The sequence below is a fragment of the Poecile atricapillus genome, chromosome 6 (genome assembly GCF_030490865.1).
Source record: "Poecile atricapillus isolate bPoeAtr1 chromosome 6, bPoeAtr1.hap1, whole genome shotgun sequence".
Classification (NCBI taxonomy): Eukaryota; Metazoa; Chordata; class Aves; order Passeriformes; family Paridae; genus Poecile; species Poecile atricapillus.
In genome coordinates this window covers 13,245,827-13,263,576 of record NC_081254.1, presented here as the reverse complement: position 1 = coordinate 13,263,576, position 17,750 = coordinate 13,245,827, and the positions used below count along the sequence as shown (strand labels likewise).

Genomic DNA, 17,750 nt, shown 5'->3' with positions numbered 1-17,750 from the left:
GCATATGAGCTTACTGTCTCTCAAATGAATTGAGAGGAGAGGGTAAAACAGCTTTTAGCTACTGTCATCTGGATTTATCTTCTAAAGGTCTGTAGTTGTGTGTGACTCTTAAGGGTTATTGGAGACAAAAACAGAACTTGTCAGTCATCCTATAGGAGATGGGGTGTTTTGCCCTGAACGTGGTGATGAAGGGCAAAAATTCTCTTCAGCTCTGGAAGGGAATTCTGAGTTCATCTCTTTGAAAAATAAGAGAAGACCCAGGTTAGCATAAGATTTTTCTTGGCTTTAGCTATGTATGTTGTTTTCCAGGAACTTCTGAAACAGCAGCAATGTTGTGCCAGGAAGAGGAGAGAATGTACCACCAGGTGGTTTCCTGACCCTGAGAGGAAGAGCCTCTGAAGAGACAAGGATAGGAAGGAAGGGCTGCAGGCTGCTGATTGCTCTAGCATGGTTGGAGCTGCAGTGTAAAATAGGATTATCCAGGGAGTGGGAAATCTATTCTCTGTAAGAGTATACAAAAACTGCATGCAGTTCTTATTGCTGCTGATCAGACCTAGGGACAGATCGACCCACAATCAGTTTGTATGCAAGAGTTGTCTTGCAAGAGTTACTTAGCTGCTGCCTACAATTGGAAAACAAATTAGCTGTTTTCTCAGTTGATAGTGTGATTCTGACAGCATAGGAATCATAGGAATTGAAAGTGTGATTGGGAATGGATGCATGAGTAATGCTTAAAAGCTGTAATTTGGTCACAGTGTCTCTGAGCTGGCATCAGTTTTGTACATCTCAGCAGAGCCTAGTTTGATGCCCTGTGTTAAGAAAGTGGATTTATCAGTTCTAAAGCAGAAAATAAGCAAACACTGGTAATAGTGTTTCAGTTTCCTATTCAAAGGGGCACCATTGAGCTGCTTTGTGTATGTTTCCATCTAACCTTTCAGGCAGTATATGGCTTAAAGTACTTCTAGCACAGTAGTGAATTGGGAAGTCAAGTTTGTTCTTGTTTACATGTCATTCAGATTCTAGTGAAAGGCAAATTTCAAAATGTTGTGCTTTTCTTTGAAACAGCTAACTAGTTTACTCTCACCCTGGGAACACTTTTGATTGTCCTTGCTTTCTTCTCAGCTGCCTGTTGTCCCATTCACTCAGCCATTTAGTTCAGTGAGCTGAAGAAAGTTGAAACTTGGCCCTTAGTTTAGTTCAGTTCCCTGGTCTGCCTCGTAGGCATCACATGGATGCCTCTGTGGAAATGTGTTAGAGAGGATGTTTTCCTGGGGCTAATTCTCTGTAGAACTCTGGGCATGCTCAATCACACAACTTCTGAGCTAGTAAGATGACAGTGTATTTTACAATGGTTTTCAGTGAGACACTTCAAAGTATCTTGCACATAGTATTTAAAGCAAAATGATTTAATTTCATTTTTCATTTTACTACTATTTTACTTTGTTGCAAACTGGTTATTCTGGTGATTGCACCTATCAATGTAGTGGCTGATGGCTTTGTTTATTCTGCAAGTACATAGTACTTTAATGGATTTTTCCTAAAGAAACTTGATACATCTGGTTTGGTTGCTTCTAGTGAAAAAAATTAATTGCTTGTCTTAGTTGAATTAAGTTCTAGATTTATCCACATTGGTTTAATTAGAAAAAGTTAATTTTTTTTCTGATAAACTCTATTTTCCTTTTAGATAGTTTGCATAGATGCATATGGAAATAACTTTGCTAAAATAGTACAGTTTCTTGAAATGGAACATTTTATAAAAACATGAGAGCAAAGTTCATGTTCAAAGGTGAGAATAACGCATGCTAGTGAAAAATCTACTTAATCAAAAATCCATTGCTATTTAATTAAGAAGGTAATTATAATGAAAGGCAGAGAATTTGAAGAAGTCATCTTATTTCCAAATTCAATAGAACAATATTAGGATTCTAGTATCCTTAATTTGTATATAGAGAGTGGAATATGTCTTCCCAATTATTTTTTCCACCTGGTTTTCTGTAGAAAAAGTTTCCAAAGATCCAGCTTTCTGTGTAATTTACCTTGATTACTGCAAATTAGACAAGCTGTCTTCATCTGTCTCCCAGCATTCCTGCAGCATTTGGAGTGAAAAGGATGAAGGATGCATCAATTACATGCACTGTGCAACTTAATGACATACAAGTTTGATTACTGACTGTTTTCCCTGCTTTTTTTGATCAGAAGATCACTGGGTTAAGATTTAGGGTTAATCTGGATCAGTATTCTCTTTATATTGATGTGGTTTTTAATGGTATTTTTCAAGTTATGTTTTGATCCAGATGATCACTTTAGATGTTCTTAGCTGATTCAGAGTCCGAGGTGAGTAGTCACTGTGCTATTGCTTATTGAGCAACATCTGGGAATTTATTTAGCACTGCTTTGTCCAGTTGTACCTCCGTGTATCTCAGTGGTGGTTTTGGTTGCTTAATCTTTAAGACCCAGAATATGGCATATAATAATTCCTGCCTGGACAGAAGTGTTTAACATAATTTGACTAATTTTTACAGAGTAACATGGGTGATGCTTGCAGCCCTTTCTGGCTTTGCTTTCCCTCAGGCTCCCCAGCGGAGTAAATCCAGAACAACTTCACATGCCCTGAGTGATCTTAAAGCAAGCAGCCCATGAGCCCAGCAGTATTTTACACTCTCACATCAGTTTTCTTATGTGACTGTAAGAGGGTTCCGTTCTTGCTTCTTGCCTGTGCTGTAGAAAATTGCCTGGGATTCCCATTTAGTTCATGGGGCTGCTGTATTTCCTAGAGAAAAGCATTCCTTTTCCAAAGTGTTTTTTCAGTTGTTGGGATTCACTCTTCAGTGCCTGTAAGACTTGGCAGTGGGGAGGCAACTTCAGTCCTTTTTACAGGATAATCAAATCATTTAGGCTAGAAAAGATTCCTTAAGATTCAATTCAGCCACGGACAACAGCCAGGTAGTCCATGTCCCTAAGTGCAATGTCTATGCATCCTTTAAATATGTCTAGGAATGGTGACTAAGCCACTTGCTCCAATGCATGATAACCCTTTCAGGGAACAAGTATTTCCTAATATCCAATTTAAACTTCTGCTGGTGCAAGTTGAGGCCATTTCCTCTTGTGCTGTTTCTTGTTATGTGGGAGGAAAGACTAATATCCACCTCACTACACCCTCCTTTCAGGTAGTTGTAGAGAGCTGTAGGGGCCCCTTACAGGGTTGAATGCCTTTTAAGCATTTTAGTTTGATTATTGAAATGGATATTAAAAACCAGATGCCTGTGCATAGAAGAAAGGGAATAAAATATTAGAACAACAAACTCTTGTTCTAATTGAACAAGATTGAACTTCTAATTTAAGTTGCTTCATTTGAGTGACTATCATTCAGAAGTATTTGTTATACAAGCATATGAATTAGTGGAGGGTTTGTAGCAAGTTAAATTTGGTGCTTGTGGAAAGTGGGCAAACGGACCATTAATCTAGCTTGATTCAGATGGACTTAAATGAAGTAAGGATTCAGAAGACAAACTGTATCTAATCAGAGAAGAGGCTAATATAGACAAACTGTATCTAATCAGAGAAGAGGCTAGTATAGAGAGCCTTGATGCTGAGAAGTTCCAGGGAGCAAGCATGGCTACTGTCATAGCCATAATATTGGTACTGTTAAGTGACTAAACAAGGAATAACCTCAAAGGACATTAAATATTCTGACATCTTCATTAGTGGGCAGGCAGACATTTTATAGCAAGTCATTGGGACAAGGATAACTCCCACTTGCATGCTGCTCTGTGGGATCGTCTGTTAAGTACCATGTGCTTCTTGAGTAATCATGAAGAATCAAATTAAAATACTTTTTAATAAAAGTAATTTATAAAATGCATTGATATTGTGGAATAAATGCCCTTCAAATAATCTTTGTAAGAGATTGACTCATGGGAAGGAAGGTCCCATTACTATTGTCTCAAATTACAGGCAATATTTGATTTATTTGAGCAATAGTGCTACTAGCTGAAGTTTTTGAGAATGTGGTTGATTAGTACATCTAATTAATTTTTCTTTTTTTTTTTTTTTTTTTTTAGCTAGCTGGAGTGGCCTTCCTTGCAGCTGGTCTGTGGGCATGGAGTGAAAAGGTAAGGAATGACTGGTCTCACTTCAGTGGCTGCCCACTCCTGCTCCAGTAAAACTACTTCCTCAGGAAGCAGCAAAAGTTAAATGCAGCATCTGAGCTCAGGAACATGTTCAAATAATCTAAACAGATTTTAGTTGGAATTTGCTTCTTGTTCCTGGTCAGGAGTTAAGCTGTGACCCTTGATATTCAGAGCTTTATAAATAAACTTGTTAGAGCAGGACACTAGGGAGAATTTAGTCTTTGTGACCAGGTTCTCTTTCAAAAGCGTGTTTTCTAAAATCTATATTTCTCTACCCCTCCTCCTTTTATTACAAACAAATATTTGTGAGGTGTATGAACTGTCTTTATATTTAAAAAAGCACCACTAAATCTAAATGTGCATCTCTGAAATACTTCAGAAAGATGCTCCCAGTCTGTTTGCCATATGTTGTCCACTTTATTCCCTATGGAGTGCTTAAGTGATTGTATTTCCATGTAGAGGAACAAAACTGGGCAACATAATTTAGCTGAATAGCTTTTATTTTTAGCAAAGGTTTCTTGCAGCTAAGGAACTGCCTCACTTGAAGTTAAACGCACATGTACTCAAGAGTTCTCCTGTTACAAGAGAACAGAATGATACAGGTATAGAAATGAATGGTTCCGCCCATTGAATGGCTGTAAAAGTATGGGTTTAATGAATTCAAAATCATCACTAGATTCACTGACCTGCATCTCAATCAGGAGTGGAGAGCAGGTGCCCTTGCACTTCAGTTGTGCCACTAAGTAGTAAGACTTCAATTACCATCATATGTTCACTTCTCCTTAATTTAAGTAGTTTACACACAGCAGCTATCCACATGCAGAGAGGTTCTGAGATTCCTCTGCTTTTTGGAAATGAGCTCAAGGGCAATTTTAATTCTGAGGTATTTATTCTCCTCTTTCCTGCTCCCTGTGTGCTTGTGCACATTCTCATAACTAGATTAGTGCTGCCATTATAGTGAGCAACCTATCTCAACACACAAATGCATTTGCCTCCTGTTTTGTTGTTGCAACAGAATTTTCTTTCCAACCCTTTAAGGAGAATGTTAAACTTGCCTTGAATTTGTGTTCTCTAATGTTCATTCTTCTGTTTTGTAGACAAGCACATAGGATCTGTGCGGTTGGAGATTAGTATCTTCATTTGCCAAATTTGCTTTATGGTACATTGAAATTACTTAAAGGCAAAGGCATATTCTGTCCTTATTTTTTAAACTTTGCCTGAGCTCTTTCTGCTCTCTGTGCTATCTTGCAAATAAATGCTTCAAAGCCTTCCCTGTGGTTTTGAACTTCTGAATGGCTCATGAAATCTGTTGGTTATTTTTTATGTCAGCTGTTCTGTGCTATGTTTTCAGTCTTTCAGAGTAGTGCCGTTCTTCAGCCAATAGTGCCTGTATTTTACAGATAAACATCTTGGTGAACAATAGATGGGAAGTAAGAGAAAAACATTGCAGAAACTGTGCTGCAGTGGTAAACCCATAGATAAACTACAGGTGGGGGAAGAGTTCTGAACATCCTGTCTCTTACCACAACATGAAGTACATTAGGTCCATTGCATCTCTCTGATTTTGTCTCTTTTCTTTGTCCATTAGGATTACACTTCAGATTAATCCCTCAGCATTTTTTTTTTTTCTCTGTTTATAAATCCTGTGCTTCTCTTTTGGCTGATAATATATTGAAATGGGACTGTTGTTTTGTGAGAAGTGTTGAAAATACTACTTGGAAAAATGTTACCATGCTGACTCCTGTTATTTGATTAAGATCCAGTCTCTCTAACTGGTGTATCTAATTGGCTTATCCTTATGATTTTGTAACTGGCCAGTTATCTTGAGCAGTTATGCAAAAGTTAACTTGCATGAAATTTTAAAAGTCAATATTTGTCAAAGAAAAGATACTGCAAAAATCATGACTAGTGAATTGTTGTAAAGTGTTGGTAGAAACAAGGTGAGTAACACTGAGCCCTCTTATCAGGAAAACAGTTTTTGTTGTTAGAATGGTTTCAAGGAGGACACAAAGGGAGGTCTGGGAAACTAGAGGCTAATCAGCCTAACTTCATTCCAGCAAGTTCATGGCCAATAAGAAAAGGAGAGGGAACAGTCAGTTTTCATATCAAGACTCCTGCTTAGAGGGACTTGAAGAGCATAAAGAAATAAGTCACTGTTTTGTGTAACTGAAAGAAAGGTTTAAAGTGTGAGTTTTGTTTCAGAATGTCTGACACTGACTGCAGGTATCAGGCTGCCCTCCTGTGTACCTGAGGAACTCTGTGTTGGAAAGGGCAGTCTGTTTGTACAGGAAAGGTGCAGATGGCACAGGCAGGAGTGTCTTTAGTGAAATGGGTGTGGTGGGATGAGAGTTTTCTGAATTAATTCCCTGTTTTCTTCCTTCAGGATTTTGGACTTAACATCTTTTCTTAGGCAAAATCCCTATAACCTTCTTTTTAAGAGCATGTAGACATTAAGTATGAACATGAAGAAAGTGTTGTGAACCAGTGACATCTGAGGGTAGCCCAGTTCCTGCCAACTTCTATTTGTAACATGCTTTGATCAGAGGAAATTGTCTTCCAAAAAATGTTGCTTGAGTAAGCGAGATTGTCTGAAAACAAAAAGCTTGAGTTTGGGTGTGGGAAGGAGGTGGCTGGCAATAGTTATGCATGTTTCAGCATCCTGGTCACACAGTTTGTTTCACAGCATGTTGCTTCTACAAGGATGCTGCATTAGCCCATCTGATCTTGACATGTTTCTTGATTGTGGAGTCTGAGCCAAGGTTTGGTTAAGTGGGACTCTCATAATTAGACAGGTAGACCAAGTTTGTTAGTTAGCTGTGAAATGTAACAGTTTTTAAAAATGAAATTGTGTGACTGGTAGCACATTATCAACAAACTAGGACCATTTTCTAATAGCTTGTTTCAGCTGTTAGTCACCAGCTGTTGCAAGGCAATTCTGAATTCTACAACTCAATTATTTTTTTTCTTTTCATCCCATCAGCAAGTTTTAATAAAAACAACTCTGTCTTGCTGTTACCAAATTAACAGCTCTGACAGAATCTGTTATGGAACATGCTATGAAAGAGGATGGAGCCCTGTGGATCACTGTAGTACTGTTAATCAATGTCTTCAGCTGATGGAGTTTTTCCAAGGGCACATTTTCTTCTAATGCTGTATTTTGAAGGTTTTATTTTTGTTAAGTAATCAGTTCAATAAAAAGCGATAGGGATTTTTCCAAAGTGTTGTCTTAGGATGTATATCCTTTGCACTTAACTCTAGAACAGAAACCTGGGTAGAAAGATGGGAATTTGCATTTTATTGAAAGAATTAGGCAGCTTATCTCTTGTCTCTGATATTTTTCTCTTATGCTAAACGTGGTTAGCTTGAGAATATACTTTATAAAGAAAAAAAAAAGTGAACATGTGATAATGGGATATTTATTGTGCTGTGCTGATTTTTATTATTTCTTTGTTTCTTAACTGAAAATATTTCCTTACTAAAATGTTCTGAGTGTTGTTGATGATTGTATGATGAACACTCAGGTTTCTGCAAGTGTTGGGTGTCCCTACAAATCATTCTCATGAGGAGTTTCTGTTGTTTGTCCCTTCTGTTTCTGTGTGTTCCATCTTGTTCTTGCACGTCACATGAGAAACCTGTCATGTGTATTTGATAGAATTTTAATGGTAGCTGGTGTAGTAACTTTTTAAAAACTGATCTAGGAAGTTTAAGGAAGGTTTTCACTGTGCTAGTATTACATTCACACAGATTTAGCAATCTAGGCAGGCTTCATAGTAAAGATTGTCAAGATAAGTGGTTTCTGGATAGTGAACAAAAAAGAAAAGATTACTTCTATGTTAGGCAAATTGAAAATATAGAGAATAGATAACTCCTTGTGATGTAAGAATTGTTACCAGGAGTGAAAAGGGAGTGTTTAGACTATACTTTTATATTTCTGAAAGAGTTTGGAGGAGCACTACTAAGACTCCTTGACACTAGAAGGGTTGTAACTAAATGAGAGGAAAAATCTTCCCTTGAAAACCAAAAAAAGATTATTTCCCTCTTTAAAATGTCATCCATAAGGTGCTTTGTCCTTGGAATGTCTTTCCCTTTCTTCCACTTAAACATTAGGATTAGAAAAATTTTCTCAATTTATTTTTTAGACCATGATATTGGATTGCCCTTCTGATTGATGCATTTCAAGTTAATACAAAACATTAATTCTTTTGCCTTGAAACTAAATGAACATTCGGTAATAGAATTGTGCTTTTGGCACCATCTTGTGGAATTCTGTTTGGCAAATAGACCTAGGAGGATGTCATCTGAGAAACTGACTTATTAAGAGAATTGCTAGCTATAACTTTATTAATTCTTCTTCTGGGGTGAAGAAAGCTGGTACTGTCAATGACCATTTTACAACAAGACTTTTTTTGTTGGTGTCACTGTCGGTAAGTTCAAGGGTTTGCAACCAGTTCATTCTGAATCATGTGGAAATCATCCAGAAGGAATGCTGAGTGAAATAACATGCTTACAAGTAGTCACATTCTGTTCTGGTTTTTTCTTTTAGGGTGTATTGTCTGATCTGACAAAGGTGACTGGTCTTCACGGTCTGGACCCAGTGGTGCTTGTCTTAGTGGTGGGAATAGTGATGTTTACTTTGGGATTTGCTGGTTGTGTGGGAGCACTGAGAGAAAACATCTGCCTGCTGAAGTTTGTAAGTAACATCATGATATGAGGGAATTAATATATGTGTGAAACTGGCAAATGATGAAGAACTGGGCGAAAACCCAGATAATTAATGATAGAATTTGGTTTGTGACAAAGTATGTGGTAAGCTTGCTGCTTTGACAAACCTCTGAGTAAAGGTACTGAAAGCAGGGGTGGTTCCAGCTTATCTGTTTTCCTCTTTGTGGAACATGTTCTTCCTTGTCTTTTTTAATTTTGATGTTATAGTAGGTATATCAGAATCTAATATTGTGATGTTATGGAACATGCTTGTCAGGAATTACTGAGAGAATATAGTACAGTGGAACAAAATCCCTTAAAAACTTCAAAGTTTCTTGTAAGTGTTTCCAAAACTTTGGGACTTCAGTGACTGACCTAAAATTTCTGAAATTACTGTTTTTATACTAAGGCTGCTTCTTTGCTTTAGATCTGAAAACAGCCAAGCTGGACAAAAAATTTAAAAAAAAAGTAACTATAAAATTAGAAACAATCCAAGAGGTAATATCAAGACTTCTTTAACCCTGTGTTTTACAGATTCTCATTTATTATTGTTTTCACTGCTGTGCATAATGACTGTGTGTGATGTTTTTTACTGTCAAGTTCAGGTGACAAAAACAAAACGATAACTCTGCGTCCTGGGGGTTTCTTTACCTTGTATTCTCACTGTGCTCAGTGTCTGTTCTGAATCAAAATTTGAACCCAATTCTGTCTGTTTCTGGTGATATAGGGGTACATTCAAAATTAATGCATATTTTCTAATTTAGGACTTTTTTTTTTACAGTTCTGTGGAACAATTGTGTTTATATTCCTGTTGGAGCTGGCAGTAGCAGTTATGGCTTTCCTGTTCCAAGACTGGGTGAGGGACAGGGTGAAAGAATTCTTTGAGAATAACATTAAATCCTACCGAGACGACATTGATCTCCAGAACATCATTGATTCACTACAGAGAATTGTAAGTTCATATCCTGTCACTTCTTTGATGCCTTCTAGGAGAGTATAGATTTAGAAGTTGTCAGAATTATAAGATTTTGTAGCTAATAGTACTGTGTTACAGATGTGACAGTTTTCTTCCTTCTGTGTTGAAAGCAGCAGGAAGGAAAGATATTCTGAGATCTAGGCTTGTTCTGATGTCCTTTGTGGAAGCTCTCTCAGACATTCATATGCCTTTGACCTTTCTCATTTGCTCCTCTTTCCCTTGCTCCCTAAGAAAAATCTTTCTCTTAAAAAAGTTTTACAATGGAACTAATTGTATCTGACAATTACATCTAAAGTGATAATTTTTATGATTTTGCTTGACATGCTGACACCTGTTTCCAGGAGCAGTATTCCGGATGTATTGCTTTGATTTCATAGAACCCTGTTAGTTTACTCTGCAATTGCATTAATTCTGCACAGACTTAGGGATGGCAAAGATTTTTAAGCAAACACTTACTGGCTGGAGGTATTTTAGAGATAATTTATCCACTGAACAAACTTCTGGCATATATTTATCTGTTGCAGAACCATTGCTGTGGTGCTCAAGGTCCAGAAGACTGGGATTTTAACATATATTTTGACTGCAAGAGTGAAAGCAAAAGTCGTGAGAAGTGTGGAGTTCCTTTTTCCTGTTGTATACCTGATCCTGCTGTAAGTTGTTTCCTGGCTTTGTTCTTGCTCTGAGACTGTAAAGTTATGACAGGAAGTACTTCCTGAATAAGGTGTTGAAGAGCTTTGAGGTGTCCTAAATGACCAGAAATTACTGTTGTGCAGACAAACTTTTTTTCAGTTTCTGTTGTATTCTTTTTAGAGTCTAAATGTGGCAACCTGGTAGCTGAAAATGTATTGTCACCGGGAGTTCAAACTATTTTAATATGGTTTGGATCTAAAGCACTGATGGCTGGCATTTTTTATTCCCTGTGTGGTGTATCCTTGGACTCCTGGCCTTTGTTCCTGGCTTGTAAGGAGCTGAGAGCTGTGTCTTAGCAGTGTGTTTGCCCCAGTAGGAATTAATGTTTCTCCACCCCTCTGCCAGACAGGCAGGAGTAACTCCATTTGCTGCTTGTTTGTCAGTAATTAGTAAAGTACTCATATATGAAGTTTAAAACTTCTGAGTCAATCCTTGGTTTTGGCAAGGTTTAGGTGCTTACTGGTTAATTTGCTTTACTAAACTTTTTGTGAGCCTTACGGAAGATGCCAAAATGTGGAGGTAGGAGCTAACATATAGTGCTTTATGGTATTACTGGGAATACTTACAGCTCAAAATGCATCCAGGAATCCTTGTGCAGAAAGTGAGCCACTGGTGAGTTATATTTAATACCTGGTAGGCTTCTGATTGTATTGGAAATCATCCAAGGAAAGCCTTTGTCAGGGACATATTCCATGTTCAGATTCCCCAGTAATTATTTTCTCGTTTAGTTAGGAGCGGTACTGTTTAACTGCACATTTTTCTGGTTTTGTATTTAAGGAGGCAGGAGGATGCTTAAAATGCTAAATCTGTTTAATGTGAGATTCTATTATTAATATTTCAGTATAACTTACTATGCATTTTGTAAATGCAGATGTCTTCCTTGTGTGCTGGCAGTGCAGTTTTCACGTTAAAAAGTTGCATGCCAAGTGATAGAAGCAGCTGAGATTTCTGCTGCAGGATATCATCTTGCTAGTACACACCTTTGCTTTGTCATTGGTTTTCTTGTATTTTGCAAGGGCATTGCTTGTTTTTTCTAAAAATACTTTTTAAAACAATTGGCTCTGACAATTCTGATACGTTTATGAATATAAAAGAAAAACTTGCTGTGAGCAGAAGTCAATTGATTGGTTTATTTAAAATCTCTTTTGCTTTGCAGCAAAAAGTTGTGAATACACAATGTGGCTATGATATCAGAAAGAAGGTAAGGTGCTGTCTGTTGTGTTCTGTGCCTGCATAGACAAAACTGTAAAAGTGGTGGGGTTGCTGATAGATTTGTCAGCTCAAAATTCCAGGAACTAATGACTGTGCTACATCATACTGCAGGTAGAGCAAGGTAGACATTGTCCTTTGTTTAAAGTAACCTTCTACTGTGGGAGGGTAGAGAAAATAAGTGGGAACAGGTGAGGGGAAAGGTGTGTTTCAAAAAGGGGTAGGACTTGGATTTCAAGTGTGTGTTTCAGTTATCAGTTGTAATAGTCTAACTCTGCTGCTTTATTATCTGCTAATTTAACCACCTATTATCTGCTAATTCTATGGTGTTTCTAATAACAGGATTTTCATGAAGATACAAATATCAATCTCTGGCAGTCCCTGATTCAGATGTGTATTTTTGAAGTGTGGTTAAAAATTTTACTACAGAAGTGACAAAACATAAGCTTAGCTAGATCATATGATTTGTCTTATAATAAACTTGTGCAGAAAACTAATATTCTTATTCTTTCTACATTCAGAGCAAAAGTCAATGGGATGATCAGATTTTTGTCAAAGGATGTATTCATGCACTTGAAGCTTGGTTACCCCGAAATATCTACATTGTTGCAGGTGTCTTCATAGCTATCTCACTGCTCCAGGTTAGTTGTTATTTTGATTATTTGAAAAAAATTCCATGTTTGTAGATAAAAACCTGCTGAAGGTAAAAGTAGTTATGGACAGAGGTAAAATAAATATTTTGAATGTGGCTTGTTTAGGTATGATAAGAGGATGGCAGGAGCACCAAGTATAGTAAAGGGGAGTTAGTGTGAAAATACCTGTTGCACAAAGCAATGAAAGTCATTCTAAAAGTACACTGCAGTAATAATAGTGTGTGATAATTAGGATATATTGTAATATTAATATAGTCATATAAAAAATATAATTGTTATCTAGAATATTCCTTGTGTTTCAATGCCATTAAGGAGGGGATCTGCTGTCTGCCCCAGTAGATCTGAACTCCAGCCTTCTATCACAAACCTGAAATGACTAAGATAAAACTGTGTCCTTCATGCTTAGGTTGCCTCAGCCAGCTCTAAGTGGGCATAGCATGCTGCTCAGAAAGGTTGGGAACATAAGAGCAGGGAAATAGGTGAACAGGTTGCAAATGTGATCTTAGCAGAATCAGATGGAAGATGCTGGCTTCTGTTGCCTTATCAGTGCCTGATTCATCAAAGAGAGAGCTGAAATTCTCAATAAATCATATTAGATTGCTGTTTTCAAGGTGGATCCTGCTTTCATTGTGGCAGTTGTTTGCACTGCATTAATTTCTATGCTATGAAATTCCTTCACTTCAATGGGAAATAAACTTGTAAATCTGCTGCAGGAAGTATTTTCAGTGTAATTGACAATGGTTGAGTACTGAGTGCTAGCAAAAGACCTTTATTCAGCCCTGGTAATACTGTCTTCTGTAGCTTAGGGTTTGATACACTTTTAGCACCATCTGGTGATGGTGCTTCCATGGGTTTGAGAAATGCTGTGCTAAGAACAGCACCTCTTGCTAGGAAGATGGTCAAGACACGAAGTTTAATCTTCTGGCAGTGTGTTGATTAACAATAACTCGACAATGTTGTTCTTTACTCATGTCCCAAGGCTTTGTGAAACCACTTTGTTCTTTGTATTTTCCAACTGGGTCTTTTTTGTGCATTAAGCTATTTCACAGTGAGACTGAGAATTAGATGTGACCTGACTACATTTAAATGAAATCTTTTAGCTTTCCAAAACTTCACCCCAGTTTTATGTTATTTCTAAGAATATTTCAGGAAATTTGCTGAGTTACAAATTTATCATCAATTTTTAAAGGCAGATTTCCCTGAGAACTTACATGAATATTAAAATTTCAAATTTAAAATGTCTCTGAATAATCTGGGACTACTCAAACTGTTGTCTGTGACAAGAATTTAATTTTAGTACAGATAATTGTACATTCTATCTGTGTTTAAAAAATTGATCTGAAAACTGACTGGGCTGTTATTCAAAGTTGTGCAATGAATGAAAGTGTCTGCTTTGTACCAGTAGGTAAGCATGGGTGTTTATGACACTCAAACTTGGTTAAGTGGATTTCTTCTAGCTCTAAGGCATCTGGAAGCTTATTATTTTGAATGCTGTGGAAGTTTTACATGAAAGCATCTTTCTCATGAGTTTTATTACCTGCAGGATTCTGTTGCCTTTATTACTTTTTAGTAATAGCTATGCTTTGATGGATGATCCTGGCTATGAAATGATATCTGAGCCTGCCACCAAGCATCTTGCAGACTGGTGCATTACAAGTGTTTTATCTCACAAATGGTTTTTTATCTTTTTAGATTTTTGGGATTTTCCTTGCCAGGACATTGATTTCTGATATTGAAGCTGTAAAGGCAAGTAACGCCTTCTGAATATGAAAGCAGACGCATGTTGCAAGACAATATATGTTAAGATTATTGATTGGACACCAAAGTGGAAGAAATCCACAGGCCATGAAATACTTCTGTTGTTAAAAGCCTTATATGGATATTTTTTCCCTGCTCATGCTTTTTGTTAGCAGCTGTTACAAAAAACAATATCGCCAAACACATATACTGTCTACCTTTTTTCTAACAAGACAACTTGGTGCACCAGTGTTGATCTCTGAGGAAGAAATGGAATTTCCCAAGACATCGGCAGAACAGATTTTAAAGACTGTAGCAGGGAGACATGAAACTGCTGTAAACACCTTCCTTGAAGGATTGCTATGAAAATTGTTCTGTCTTCACTCCTCTCTTCTGTCTTAAAATGTAATCTTTTCAAATGTTGCATGCTGATTTCTTTAGAACCTTGCAATCATATTAATCTCTACAGTAGACTTATCCAGTCATTTTTGGCTACATATCCAGCAACCATAATTGGAAATTGGGGGGTGGGGGGGGGTGGGGTGTTGGAAATAAATCACAAACTCTCTAGATCTTGAATTGACTTTAGGCTGTGCAAACCCCACGCTGTTTTGAAAAACGCAAGCTGGTTCCCAGAATGGGAAACATCTGACTATCTGTAGCATTAAGTCTTACAAATCTCCATTTCAAATCTCCATTTGATGCTTCCTGTCTGAGAAAAATGTAAATATTCTTTATTTATAGAAGAAAAACCTCTTTAAAAATGCTTATCCTTTCAATGATCAGTAATACCTTTACAAAGTGCTGTCTGCATACACTTCAGAATGCAGCTTGTTTCAGCAGGTAGCAAGCATGCTGGGCTGGCTGTTGATGGCTTTTGTTATTCCTCTAGTTTCTCTCAACTGCTATGTTGATTTTCACAAGTCTGAACTGCCACTACCAGGACTGATGAAAGACTTACAAATTCAGTGTTAATCCTTATTGGAAAATGTTTTTAAATAAGGAAGCACAGATTTAGCAAAAGATTAAAGTTGTTGAACTTTTAAATCTTGTATGAAGCTATTGAGCCATCAGTTCTGCCTGGTTCATGGTTCAAATGTGAATCAAAATACAGTGAACCTGAATAATTTCTTCAGTCATTTTCTACATGAAACTGAGCTAGTCCTCCTTATGTCAGGGTTTTTATTTTAATCAAGAGAAAAGTAAATTCTTCTTTCAGTCCTCCCTTTTGGGGGGGAGGGTTAGTAGATGGATCTGTAGTTCAGTAGGAGTTCCAGTCTCTTCTGTAAGACTTTGGTGTTATATCCTTAGCTGTAAGGTAAAAGTATATGGCTGAAAAGTTCTTGGAAGTAGCTGTAGCTGTCAGTTTTACTGTGGGCCATATAACTAACATAATTTACTGCTTCCAGTGACACCAGGTTTTTCAGGGAGAACAGGTTCATTTACAGTGCCTAACAGTGTAAATTTTATTATCTATTTTTATAATGATATTTTACTATCTGTAGTGTGCCTGAAGGATTTAATACTTGTATTTCTAAAGTATACAGAAGCCAAACTTTTAAATATATTATGTCCTTTTTTTCTATTATGCATGTATTAACAAACATTTCACTGGCAAAAGTTTATCAACAGTTAGAATCCTTGTGTCTGGTTGATTGTCCAGACATCCTTCTAGCTTGTGATCGGTGAAGCACTTCAGACAGTGCTCAACTACTTCAGCCTTCATATAGTTATTTTTCTGGCCAGTGATTGAGACACAACAGGAAAAGGAAGCTTGTCTAAGGATGGCTGATTTCCTTACAGTAGCAGAGAATAGTCTGCTATAAACTCATCTGAAAACCTGAAAGTAAAATGGCTAGAAGTACACCGTGGCTTTTTCAGATTTGGTGTACAAAGAAAGCAACAGCAGTAGATCACTGAGGGGAGAGCAAGAGGCATTTCTTCTGTAAAGCTGTGAATTTGAGGTCTGTATTACTTATTTGTTGAATCTGATCCACAAGGAGCAGCCAGAGATGTGTGATTGTACTACAGCTTGGCAAGCAGCAGAGCAGTGGCCAGCAAACTTTGCTTGAAATTCTGGTGCTTGAAACTTTGCAACACCTTGTCAACCACCTTACTTGGTTAAGGTTATGTGTGATAATCTGATATATGTAAAATTGGAGAAGGATGCTTCCTATTTGGAACTTCCTAGTCATAAAACATTGCATTGAAAATGCCAGGTAGGGAGTACATTTCCCTTTGCCAGTTTTTGACACAGCCAGCTCCTAATGCTGGGAAGGAATTCCAGCAGTTTGGTGAAAACCATTCTGGTGTCAAAGATGGCTGTGGAGTTCATGCACTGAAATTAGCTGCTGACAAGAGCCAGCATTACAGATTAGAATTCCATGGTCTGTGAATCTTGCCAAATTACCTGAAGACAAATTAATACTTGGGTTTTTTTTAAGTACTGTTTGTATGCAAACCAGAATTTAACTGAAGTATTGTATTTCTACAGTTTGTTCTTAATGGCTTTGGCCGTATCAACACCAGCCTTTGTACAAGTGTTTCAGTTATTTGGAACTGAATTTGAGAGAAGCTCAACCTGTTTGAGGATCTTTAAATTCATGAAGTGATTTTTCATTTTTGCCACTGTGGATCAAACCTCTCTGCTTTATTCAGTATAATTTTTAAAATTTTGGGGCTCTAGGTTGTTTTGCCCCTGTTCTGAAGTACATGTGTACACGGTTAGTGTAATTTCTGACTTGTAAATGGGAATACTTTCTACTTAGTTTTATTTAGCACCTTCTCTGTGGACCTGCAGTGGCTTCATGGCTAAAGATTTAGGTTATGGTCTAAAAAAAGTAATATCAGCAAAAGCAGCTGGGTGTGAGCCTGCCTCTAAAGCCTCAAAGGAAAAGTAATTCAGTGATCTCACAGAGAGGTTTGATACATTGTTGATGTTGAGATTTCAGAGGTTTCATTTGCAACAACTTCACAAACACTACAGTGGAACTGAGGTTTTTCATGAAGACGTCAAATGAGGTCAGACTTGAAGAACTGGACTGAGAGAAGCAAACTTCAGTGTGGTTGCTTTTATTCCTCAGAAATGAGCACAGTTTATTTCCGTTAAGCAATGTATGTATTTGTCAGTCTGACAGTTCAACTGCCTCTGTTCTTATTAATAAAACTGCATTTGGACACTGTTTCCCTATACATGAGGAGGAGGATGAATATAAGCACTGAAAAAAGTGCTGTGACCAAAGGACCTTGGGTTGCCCTGTGAAAACCTGAATGTTTCTTCCTAAGAGGTCTTTAGCTTTGGTGACCTCATTCAGTGCCATGTGGACAGATTCGTGCTTCCAGTCCATGGAGCTCAATGTGGCCATTGATTTATTGCCTTGGGTTTTGTCTCCTCCTTTCCATCCTTCCTTCTTTCTTCCCCTTACTTCCTGTGCATTGTCATGCAGCTTGAACATTTTTCAGCCACTGGAAGGGGAGCTCCTGTCTCCTGTTCTGAGATGGTTTTTTCTGAGTGACTTTCAATGTATTTTTTTCTCAAGCCTTAAATTTGATTAAATAAAATTTAATGTTTTCTACTCCTGGAGTTTGATTCCTGATATTTGTTGCTTCCAGTCACTAGTATTTCGCTCTCGAAGGTTTAGACTGGCTACTGAG

The 17,750-nt window shown here is 37.4% G+C and overlaps 1 protein-coding gene across 1 annotated transcript in view; it reads left to right on the top strand.

Moving 5' to 3' along the window:
- TSPAN14 (tetraspanin 14) overlaps window positions 1-17,671 on the top strand; it is a 34,900-nt gene extending 17,229 nt beyond the window's left edge. The window contains exons 3-9 of the mRNA XM_058841614.1: window positions 4,062-4,112; window positions 8,674-8,820; window positions 9,613-9,783; window positions 10,332-10,457; window positions 11,654-11,698; window positions 12,228-12,347; window positions 14,052-17,671. Of these exons, the coding sequence (XP_058697597.1) occupies window positions 4,062-4,112; window positions 8,674-8,820; window positions 9,613-9,783; window positions 10,332-10,457; window positions 11,654-11,698; window positions 12,228-12,347; window positions 14,052-14,123 (732 nt within the window). The 3' untranslated portion in view covers window positions 14,124-17,671. The remainder of the gene's footprint in view (window positions 1-4,061; window positions 4,113-8,673; window positions 8,821-9,612; window positions 9,784-10,331; window positions 10,458-11,653; window positions 11,699-12,227; window positions 12,348-14,051) is intronic.
- The last annotated feature ends 79 nt before the right edge of the window (window positions 17,672-17,750 follow it).